This window comes from Nestor notabilis, unplaced genomic scaffold (assembly GCF_000696875.1).
Source record: "Nestor notabilis isolate BGI_N333 unplaced genomic scaffold, ASM69687v1 scaffold3078, whole genome shotgun sequence".
NCBI lineage: Eukaryota > Metazoa > Chordata > Aves > Psittaciformes > Psittacidae > Nestor > Nestor notabilis.
In genome coordinates, this window is record NW_009941323.1 from 24,048 (window position 1) to 36,062 (window position 12,015).

Below are 12,015 nucleotides of genomic sequence, written 5' to 3' on the forward strand. Positions count from 1 at the left end.
GTGGGGGGGGGTCAAACCAAAAACATAAGAGCAAAAGTATGTCAGGTGATATTAAAATCCTAGACAAACACATTTTCAGATCATCACTCGAACTAAAAAATTCCAGAGTCAAGACTGCTAAATCATTGTGACTGTTTTGCATGTGTGCATCAAGATGCACAGAGTCAGGCCTCACTGGAAGCACTAGATATAGTATGTTCCGAAACGTGTAATTACTCAGTGTTCCTGCTGGAATCCCCTATGTAAGAAAGGCATTTATATAAGGCCTAACTCCTACACCAGACGATTACTAGATTCCTCAAGGGAATGTCCATGGCATTCTCATGATAATACCCAAGTGCTTCATAAATATGAATGAATGTATCTTCAGAACAATTCCAAGCAATTAGGTCAAGCAATTACCTCTATTTAATACCTGCAAAACTGAAGTATGGGGAAATCAACACTCAAAATTAATTCTGTCATTCTTCTGTCCTGGTTATGAACCCAAGCCTAGGTTTTGGAAGTATTTTCATATCAAGTTCCATTAAAAGCAGAGAAAGCTATATTTTTGCAATCAGCATGTCTACAAAGCTGACCCAAAATTGTTATATGTAGCAACCTTAAGTAACCCCCTGCTTCATTTGTTATTATTGTCTTAAATTTCTGAAGTAAGGCATGGCTTCTGGGGGAAGTGTTATTTGCTACCCAACCCAAATTCTTTCCCCAAGCCAAATCTGGTCGGTACAATAAATGTACCAGAAGTCCTAAGGGAGTGGAAACAAACATACCAATTTTGCAAAAAGATCAGAAATTATTTCTTGCCTAAACACACGGCAAGGTAGTCCAAAAAAAAAGTACACGAGTCTTCCCTCACCCTGTATGCATAGCTTATTAGTTAGGATTCCAATTTCTTGCTCAGTAATACTAAGGAGAACTGGAACTCCGTTCGCTATGCAAATGCAGGTTTTGATGTTCTAATGTGCATACTGCCACTTACAAGTAGTATACACTTCTTTCAGGCATCATAACTCAGCAATTTGATATATTAATGATACAAAGCCTGCACCATTGAGTAGAAGCTGTATTTTAAAAATGTGGTGTGGCAAAACTATTTCATCCATATGGAAACTGATACAGACCCTAGCGGAATTCAATGAGCTCCTTTTGTTTAAGGAGAGTTCAGTCTAACGGCTCTAGCTCTGCAGCAACTAAGGTTGCTATCCTCAGCTCTTAAATTTCCATGTTTTATATTTGAATTGTTGAGCCATTATTGTTGGTCAGTTAAAGATGAATACCATTCTTCCCATTTCACATGAAGTCAGGAATCCCACAATTTAAAGACTAAAAATAGAAGAAAACTACAAAACATAGGAAACTGAAAGAAAAAGATTTTTGTTGACTATAGCACTCTGGGGAATTGTAAGTATAGATTTTTAGTTGAGGAGTTAGCTACCCTTCACAATTCTTACTGGACACAACAAAAAGCACATACTTAATCCATGTCCCACTCTCCTGTCTTTGGATAATTTCCGAAGTCTTTGACCTTGTTAAAAGGTAATTGTAAAACTAAAATACCTGAATAATTCACAAGCAAATAAACCACACCCACAAGAAATAGTGAAATATTACTAAGCTTTCTATTATACATACCAGAAAAAGAAATTGCACATTGGGAGTTCCAAAGCACAAACCCAGAACTTGTTTACTGCTATAAAATCCTTAGCTTTACAAATCATTTCTGATCCTCAGAACAAGAGCTGTGGGGGGTTAAGTAGTGAGATTAACCATAGAGTCCTAGGACATGTGTTCTGAATAGCTATGAAATCCTGCCAACTCCAACTCCTTCCAACTAAACTAAGAAGCCTTGCAACTCTACCATTTTGTCAATTACTTCTGTATTTAAATAACCGCTATGTTGCAAGAAGTTAAGCAGATATGAAGTAGTTAACGTTAATTTACATACTGGTCTACAGTTGTGTTTAAGTTGACCATGAAAGTCATGCAATTAATCTTTGCTTTAATTCTTCCCTGCAAATAATATCATGACAACTATTTTTATTCTACCTGGCCAGCTTATGTATACAGTAGCTTTTTTTTCATTCATGGAAACTCCAAAACTAACGGAAATTATATTTCATTTGCTTTAATGAAAGGCCAGGTAGATCCAGAAAGTTTACAAAAATGTCCCGCCCGTGAAGTACTGTTATATATCCTGCTCCAAAAAGTGAAACAGCATTTCTGTATGCAAAGAAAACTTAGCAATGTTTCTTTAACTAAGTTATTTTATAATTTCTTCAAATAAGAAGGATATTTTCAAGTGCTGATGAATATTTACTGAAGGGCACAGTCAGAAACCAAAGCACATAGATACTATTTCAGCTAGTAACATTTGTAAGAAACAGATCAGTTGATCAATAGTTCTTGTCATGAAAAGAAATCACTTCTTTCTGTGAAAGATGAACTATATCCTACATAGGTCCATGCCTGTCAGCTTCACCATCTAAATATTCAGGATTATTGCACAGACACAGACATCTTAGCCTGGAGCCTATAAAATTCTAGAAATGAAACAGCTACTTCAGAGAACAGAAAGCAATGTTTTACTTGACATAGGTTACATTTAGATTATTGCTATTTATAATCTGTATTAGTATTATACGCGCAGTTCTAGCCATGGACCACAATACCATAGTGTTAAATTCTATAAAGACTCAGAAAAAGATGGTCCATTGACCTGTAGAGAAGACAATAACATTCTGTCTGGCTTGGGGGAGAGTGGCTGAAAAGCTGCTTATCGGAAAAGGACCTTGGGGTGCCGACTGACAGCCACTGAACATGAGCCAGCTTGTGCCCAGGTGGCCAAGAAGGCCAGTAGCATCCTGGCCTCTGTGAGCAATAGCGTAGCCGGCAGGGCCAGGGCAGTGACCATCCCCCTGTACTCTGCACTTGTGAGGCCACACCTTGAATGCTGTGTTCAGTTCTGGGCCCCTCACTACAAGAGACATTGAGGTGCTGGAGCAGGTCCAGAAAAGTGCAATGAAGCTGATGAAGGGTCTGGAGAACAGTCTCACGAGGAACAGCTTGAGGGGACTGGGGTTGTTCTGTCTGGAGAGAAGAAAGCTCAGGGGGGACCTTATCACTCTCTACAACTACCTGAAAGGAGACTGTAGTGAGGTGGGGTTGGTCTCTTCTCCCAAGTAACAAGCAATAGGACAAGAGGTAACAGCCTCAAAAGCTGCACCAGGGGAGGTTAAGATTGGATAATAGGAAAAATTTCTTCACAAAGAGGGTGATCAGGCATTGGAACAGGCTGCCCAGGGAAGAGGTGGAATCACCATCCCTTCAAGTGTTCAGATACCGTGTAGATGAGTCCCTCAGTGACACGGTTTAGTGGTGGTCTTGGCAGTGCTGGGGTAACGGTTGGACATGATGATCTTAAAGGTCTTTTCCAACCTAGCTGATCCTGTGATTCTATTGTCAGCTAAACCACATTTTTAACACTCACCACGTATTTTAAGAATCCCAACACTAGCCTTGCCTTGACTGTACTGAATGCCTTTACTGTCCTTAATTTGCCTTTGGGGCTGCAGAGCAGCCCAAAGTAACCAACATAACACATGCCTAACTCTTATTCTGTCACTTTCGATGTTACAATGGGATACAGTTAAAGACTTGATTCATATTCCAGCCCCACCTCCACTTTTGGCTTTAAGGGAAACCAGGGGCCCTGTGAAGTTCTCTCTTCCTTTGTCAAATACCTTACAGTGTCTCACAAGGAATAACAAGGGTAACATACCTGCATAAGCAAATAAGATGGGATTTGATCTCACTAATTCTAGTCAAATGCATTCTTCAGCTGAGACCCCTTTTAATTAATTGAGGGTGATAAAATACACTGTGTTTCAACTGCAACAGTAACTAGTGTCTTTTAAAGTGATTTTTCAAATTCTTAACATCCCAATCCTAGCAAAAGAGCTTTTGCTGAAGATAGGATTTGTTCAGGTTAAACACATTTGATTTCTAATAGGCAGAAGAGAGACTTGGGAGGTTACTAACCTGATAACCTCAGTCAAAACTCATCTTGATCACCATGTTAGTGCCTACCGCAGACTATCACTTTCAAACTGAATATGTACAGGAAAAACAAGACAGCCCATTAGATCACATGAAATCCAGTGTCCCAGTTAACAGAAAGACAGTATACATAAGCTAACTATTTAATACCCATTCAACTTATTTGAATGCACTCTGGGAACACAGCAGAAACCCACCAAAGAGGTCTCCCATCTTTGCTCACATCTCTTCTCTTCCTCTTTATTATGTTTATCTAGCACTATAATTTTAACAGCAATAGACACCAATGAATTTACCTATTCTAGTGATTTTAACTGTATTAACAAAAATAATTTCTGTTGAATGTAAATCAAAAGGGACATTATTTTCTTCCCAGTGCTTGTATTTTGACTTTTTTTTCCCCCTTCTCCTTTAGCACAGAGCTGAGAAGGACTCCAGACCACACTGCTTCAGTATGCATGCTTCAACAAAGGCAGCTAAGAAACTCTCTTGACAGAAAATCTTTATTAGCTTTATATTAAGTGTTCCTTATCACTTCATCTAGTGTGTTGAGCTCTCTCAAGTTCCCTTTCTAACATAAATTAGATCGTCAGTAAGCTATTGATGTGGAAAACTAAAAGCTCCAAAGACAGGTCACAGTCTCCTGCTGCCCTGATTTTTCTATCCATTAAATAGAAATAAAGATGTTTATCCATCTTAAAACTTACATAAGGGACGCATGCTAGTGTCCTTTTTCAAGCAAAGTTTGGAAAATGCTGCATAATGATACAGAAGGTAGAGAGGAGTAGGAAAGGACTGGGAGAAAGAGCAAGTGAAAGTGAGCTACAGAAAAAAATAAGGAAACAGCAACCAAAACCAGATGGTCAATTATACAGTAAAGACTACATGAACATAGGCAGAATTTATGTTCACTTGCAATTTGAGCACTGCAGTCACTCTATTCTACCTAACTCACAGGCAATTTTACTCCCATTTTTATGACTATCACTGATAGAGATGACAATATGGAAGTAAAAGGGAAACTACTTTTCAAAAACAAAGAGTGAGGAAGTAAGAATAGAAAATTTTTCCTCTTGCATCATGTTAAGCAGAGAAAGACAGAAATAAAGCACACACACACACGTTTTCTGCATTGACTTTAGAAGACTCTGTGGTTGAGTATTTCTTATCTTACTACTTAGGTTGCCTTTGTTCTAAAAGCAATGCTTCTGTAAATATAGTATTTAGATACAGGCTTTAACTATGCTAAAGATCTACTGCTGTTATAGCGATTTCGTATGTCCCTCTTGGCAGTATCTTCACAAGCAGACGCAGCACATGCTGACAAAGAATTTATTGTCAGAAATAATCCAAATAACAAACCTGTGTTTGCACTCCAACTTTGCTGACACAGCAGTTAAAGCTGTTGCAACACTCAAGTCTTCCATACCCTGAGCTGAAACAACTATGAAACAGAATGAAGGCCATAATGTCAACCCAGCCTTCAAAACATTTTTCACCCAACTTTTGCTCCTTTAAATCTCCTGAAATTCCCCCCATGAATAAGCAAGAGCTAAACGAATTAGGCTTCTATTGCTCCCTTCTAATTACTGGGTTTGTTACAGATTAAAGTCACTTTACACTTCTAGTCTAAAAATCTCTGGATTCTGAGAAGAAATTTCTGGCTGAGTGAATCGGAAGATTCTCCTCTAATTTGTAATGTGAAATAGTTCCTAGATGTAACATATGAAAAGCTAAGCTGTGCCCAACCCAGCAAAATATTATTTAATTAAAACCAAATCCTTCTTTACTGTTATGAAAGGTCTGAGGATAAAAACATCCACCATGTGTACTGTACATCCATGCTCGTTCAGAAGCAAGGGATGGTAGCCAACCTTTACATTGTTTTTAACATCGCTGTGTAGCTTCAGTTAATATGGATTGTTTCCTCTGTCTCTGCCCTACACACATTTCAGTATTTGTAAATCACAGTTATTAAAAGGTTTTTTTTTCTTGTATTTGTACTTCTCTGTTAAATGTTTTTTCTGAAGCTTTCCAAACAACCTCTGAACTCAGACTTTCTTTTCATTACATAACAAACACACCTGCAAATTATCTCCCAGATTTTCTATTTCTTACAACAGCAATAGTTACTGTCAAAGATGGTCCCTTATGACTGTGGGACAAGTGAGTTTATAGTTAATAAACGGCCTGTATTGCTTAGATTAGCTACCTGGAAAAAAACTAGCCTTACAAAAAAACTTACATGTGAAAACTGGAAGACTAAGACTGCTAAAAGCAGCTGGACTGAAACTAAGCTAAAATATGTATTTTTGCTGCACTACAAAAGCAAATGGGTATTGGCCAGTATAGAGGGGAGCTACTCTGAAGTAAACCTTCCCAAAATGTGCATGATCTGGATATCAAGTACTTTGAACCAACTCCTTCACTCTCAAATCCTCTCCTACTTGTTTATGTAACTTACTAATATTGACACAGACCAAGATACCAGGTTAACTAACTACTGTGAAAGCATGGTAACAATGTTAAACCAAAGATCTTGATTTTGCTTTGTTCATGTATTTATGCAAATATGTTGATTCATTCATATGTAAAATAAATCACTGTATTGCACTTACCAGTTTTGGGGTTTACTGAAAAGAAACCCTGTGGATTTCCACTTGTAATCTTGTAGGTTAACTTTTCACTTGAGCTAGAATCTGGATCAAATGCTTCAATCTGAATGACTGATACATCTTTAGGTGAGTTTTCCATGACCGCTGGGTAATAAACTGGTTCTGTGGTCTGAGGAGCATTATCATTAACATCCCCAACTTCTACGTAGATTTCAATGAAAGATGATAAAGGCACAACACCATGGTCTGTTGCATAAACAGTCAACCAGTAATGCGAAGTAGTCTCACGATCCAGGCGATCTGCAGTCTCAATAATACCTGTTGATAGGAAGAAAGATAAATAAAAAACATGAAATAAATATGCAGAAGTGTGTAAAAATACAGCAAGCAAAAAGTTTAATTTAAAAAAATGAATACAAGTTCCAAATAACTGACATTGATCCTACAGTCTTTGTTAATATACAGACAACATATTGAGGCCAACCTGAAGCCACAAGAAAATAGAATTACTACAAGTTTTCAGCAATTATGCATTACAGATATTAAAACAATAGATATTTAAATTCCTTTCCAACGTCCATTGAGATTTATCAGAAAAATTAGCACTATTTATAAAAGCTATTTTGCCTATAAGATTAAATATAATGAGTAATTCACAGTCTTTTGGGACTTGAATGACCCTCTTTACTCATCACTGATTATACTGAATTTCCTACTACATTAAACTACCTAATTTAGATGCCAAACTCTTGAACTGTTTACCATTTATATTAATAAGCAGTTACTTCAATGCAAACCATCCTTATCTATGTGCCCAGATTAATTATTTAACTGGATTTTCTTAATGGGCTAATTTGGGTTCACACAGAAATTTCACGAAAAAAAAAAACCAAAAGCTGTACCTGAGGCTAAACTTTGTAGCATTAGGACTACCCAATGGCTGCCATTACTCTAGCAATGGAAAGCAGGGCTTAGCTCAATTTTACACACATAAAATGAATTACCATTTAAGGAACAGCGACAACTCATAAACTTCATAAAAATCCATCTGCTAAGGCTACAGGAGCTTGTCTGAGCCAGAACTAAATAAAGAATGAGGAACTCGAGTTTTTATCCACTGTGAAGGAAATACAGATCTATTTTTATATGCAGCTTACTCTATGGTACCATTATAATATGCATGTGTCAAAAGGGTATGCAACATAGTGCACAGGATGGGGGATGAATATTAAATGAATTCACAGAGCTATGGCACAATAAAACTGCACTTTCCTTTTCGTGATCCAGCTGCTCTTACAGGCTGTCTGATTTGAGATATTTTGTAAATAGAACTTCAAATGAACCTGAGACTTGTCAGGGTGAGGGACACAGCAAGCCCTTGCAATCATTTCTGTGGAAATCTTGAAAAGCTTTGTCATGGATCTTATTGTTTGTTATACTCATACACACCAGGCCTAATTGGGACTGAAGCCGAGATGAGTCAAACTATCACCATGACAGATGGTTCTGGACTCTGGACAGAGACACCCAATGTGACTATGTGTCATGTGACCCTTCTCCTGAGCTCATACCACACAACACACACACACACACATATATATATATGTATATATATACACACACATACACACACCATCAGTAAAATAGGACCATGATAAAAATCACGCCACTGTGTGTTTTTACAGGAGTTCTTCAGGAAAGGAAGTAACTCTAAGCGTCATTTCCTTCACACAGTCCAGACACTTTTTTTAATTATACCAGCTCAGCAAAATGAGATTAATATTGAGGAATTACTCATTTATTCATTACTTTCTTTGCCTTTTGAGAAGCTACATAAAGGTCTAAAAATGGTAATTTGAAATTTTAAGAAGATCATCACTGCAGAAGGGCTGAAGGGTCTGCATCTAATGCTTAGACCTGCAAAATATCCATATATAGCATTTCAAGCAACACAGCACTCCAGAACCACCACCAGATGTCAGTGTAGAAATTAGTTTTATATAGTGTCAAATGCTTCAGAACTGGGATAAAAGGGGGGGCACTGCAATTTGAAAATATATACGCATTACATACAGTCTATGAAGTTTTCCTGAAAGCGAACTGGTGGCTTTATAATTTCCTCTCCCCCCACACCTCACCCTCCCCTGAGGAACAACATCAAAAACTAAGCCAAGGTGTTAATTTTAAGGATATTGGCATTTTACATTTTCAGTCTTTTCACCTCAGCAGTTACATTTTGTTTGACGGCAGTATTTTTATCAAAAAAAAACCCAAAACCTATGCAGTCACTGGATTTGCGCTGCGGTTACCGGCAGAGTTTTGGATTGCTGATGTACATAAATTTGCTCTTTTTAAAAAATTAACATGCAGCTTCCAGCAGTCAGTCACCCAGATTCTATTTTTGTAACTCATTTACATTACACCTTTTATACCTCTCTATTTCAGCCAGAAGACTTGCTTGGGAGTAATTTTTTTTTTGTTTTTTAAATTACTGCGGCCTCACTTGTAAACCTAAATGATGGATATGCATGCAAGCACTTCATCTTAAGTCGGAGTAGACTACATGTTTGCCTCGGAAAATCTTGTAAAACCTTCATGTTCTACTTAACACAAGACTTGACTGTATCAATTCCCTTTTAGCAAGGCTTCCAGCAATGCTGCCCTGCTGCTTGTGATTCGTGCAGCACAGGGCAGGCAGGTTTAGGTGATAAACTGAGTAGCTGTTATCATTTTACACCTGTCCTGCTTTCCTAACAGGAGGTACATCAGAAGCGGCAAATTAATTTTAAGATAGCATTGCCCGATTTTAAACAAACATAAAAAAAAAAAACCCAAAAACATTTTTTGTGGTAATGGAGCTCTCCTTCTGCAATCTGCTCACCTGGCACCTATAAATTCTACCACCTTAGTTATCAAAGCCTACTTGAAGTTAAAAGACAACTGAACCTATTTTGCTTTAGTGAACGGTAAGTTCTCAAATGCCTGTTCTCACGCACTTCACACGGGACAAAGGGGGCAAGAAGTGCCATACAAACAACAGTAATGGTATCTCAAAAAAATATGCAAAAAGATTATAGGGATAGTAAACTAACAGTACAATACCACACAGACAACTTCATTTTTTTTAGTTAATTTTTAATTTCAAATTATATTTGCATATATAATATTATTTCTGTATATTTTACCCTGACTTTTGCAGAAATGTTCAATGGAAGGTTTGTAATCTGATCATCTGACCACTGAACATATCATGTAACAAAGCTCTGGTTTTCAGATTGTCTCCAATTTTCTAAACACTTTAAGTGTATGCTCAAAAGTAACATGAAATCTCATTCACTAAAATTACTTTTCTATTTTTCGTGTGCTTCTCACCCAACAGATCCTGAAGTATTGGGTGAACATTTTTTCTGTATGTGCTGTTTATAAAATTTCAAACTGAAATAGAGAGCATCTAGGAAAATTACTTTCTGATCAGATATCTAAAAACATCTACCCAACTATTTAATCCTGCATGAACATTTCCTAGAGCCATAAAGGGTACTTAAAAGAACCTCCATGTACCCCACTTAAGAGTTTAAAATAGACGGAATAAACAGGTATGTATGCAAATTAAAAACTTACTAGAGACAGGCATCACATACAGGTGGGTTACTTCAACAGTATTAAAAATGAAGACTCAAAATCACATTCCTCCAGTATTAAAGCCATGCAAAAGGGGGCAAGAAGATAGCAAGCAAAACTTCCCTTCACACCTTACACATTGAGGGGGATAGAGGAGAGGCCACCACACCTACTTCTCCTTCATCACTCAAAGCTGCAGACACCACAAGGGAAGGGCCGACTGGTCTATTAATATGACTCAGCTTTCTTCTTGTTTCCACCCAGCAATAAAATGCAACAGATACTCATCCAATAAACATGCCTGGGGTGGGGGAAGCTCTGACTACCAAAACCTGATTTTCTTCTGTTTCTGCATCAGAACTTACGTCACAAAACACAATCAACACTAAAAACACACAACTACTCGGAGTACTTTGGTTTTTTTCCCCTTTTAACGTTACAAACAGTAACAATAATCAGATAACAATAGTTCTACCAAATCACAGCTCTAGAACCAGTCCTTAAAGTATCATTGGTTGGTGCGCTAACTATCTGCTTTTGCAGACGTTGCCTATAGTGGCCTATATTACATATCAGGGCAGCATAATACTGTATACCATCTAAAAGCCAGCACCTGCATCAAGATGGCAGAGAGTAAACATGATGGAAAGTCATATATAGAGAAGTAATAAAACAATCTAAGTAAGAGTTAATTTGTTTTAATCTCGCAATCAGCTAGATCCGTTAAGCAACAGCAAGATGTTAATTAGTATCATCAATTTCAACAACGTATTTTTGCTCCTAGAAAGTATTTTCTTTTTTTTTTTTTTTTGTTTGTTTGTTTGTTTGTTAAGTGGTGCAAAGCATATTTCGGGAGTACAGCTTAAGTGCTTCTATCTTCAATGCTGTAAAAGCTTCATCTCTGCTCTAACTCTTCTCCCATTCACAGAAAAATCTTTAATCAGTGAATTTCCCATCCATTCTCTATGTTGAGGCAATTTGGCGATTTTAACTTTTACAAGCCATTTGCTTTTTATGTAGCAAGACAAGTAGAGAAATCTTCCACAGAACACCACTAAAGAATCTTCAGCATGTATGGTAATACTAAAGACTTGAAATATTATTGTTCAAAAAATATGGTGAAGTGAGGATTCCTAAAACATTTTTCACTTGGGTAGATATGCAATCTTGAAGCCTTTCAGATGATCAAGATAAAAAAAATAAAATCATATTCAGTCACTAACCACCAGAGGGGAGAACAAAAGAACTCTGATGAAATGCTTCTCAGTCATCTGCAAGAGGACATCAGAGTTGATTTTACAATATTCATATGTCTGAAATTTTAGACTAGATATTGTTCTCACTTGATGCAATAGGACTTTTCTACAGATTTCATTAAAAGGTGGCAAAAGTCCTAAGTGAATACTATAGAACAGAATTTGGACAGAATTCAATATGGAGGAACAAGCTGGTTTATGAATACAGCAACTGAGGAAAAATCAGAATGTTAACTCTTGACAAGAACCAACACTACTTCCAATTTAAATCCCACAAGCCAAGTCACTACACCCAAACAAAACAAACATATAAATCCACTTCAAATCTGTCTTACATATGCCAATTCTGATTAACAAATTCTCAAACTATAATACTCCCAATTCCCAAGGATGATCCTCCTTAAGTGTGCTTATCCATGAGAACTCTAATTAACAATAATAATGATTCTGTAATGGAAATCAAAACT

The 12,015-nt window shown here is 37.1% G+C and overlaps 1 protein-coding gene across 1 annotated transcript in view; it reads right to left on the reverse strand.

Moving 5' to 3' along the window:
• LOC104410588 (protocadherin Fat 1-like) overlaps positions 1-12,015 on the reverse strand; it is a gene marked incomplete at its 3' end in the record, with an annotated part of 62,866 nt that overhangs the window by 21,983 nt on the left and 28,868 nt on the right. Inside the window, exon 4 of the mRNA XM_010020810.1 lies at positions 6,675-6,989. Coding sequence (XP_010019112.1) covers positions 6,675-6,989 — 315 coding nt within the window. The remainder of the gene's footprint in view (positions 1-6,674; positions 6,990-12,015) is intronic.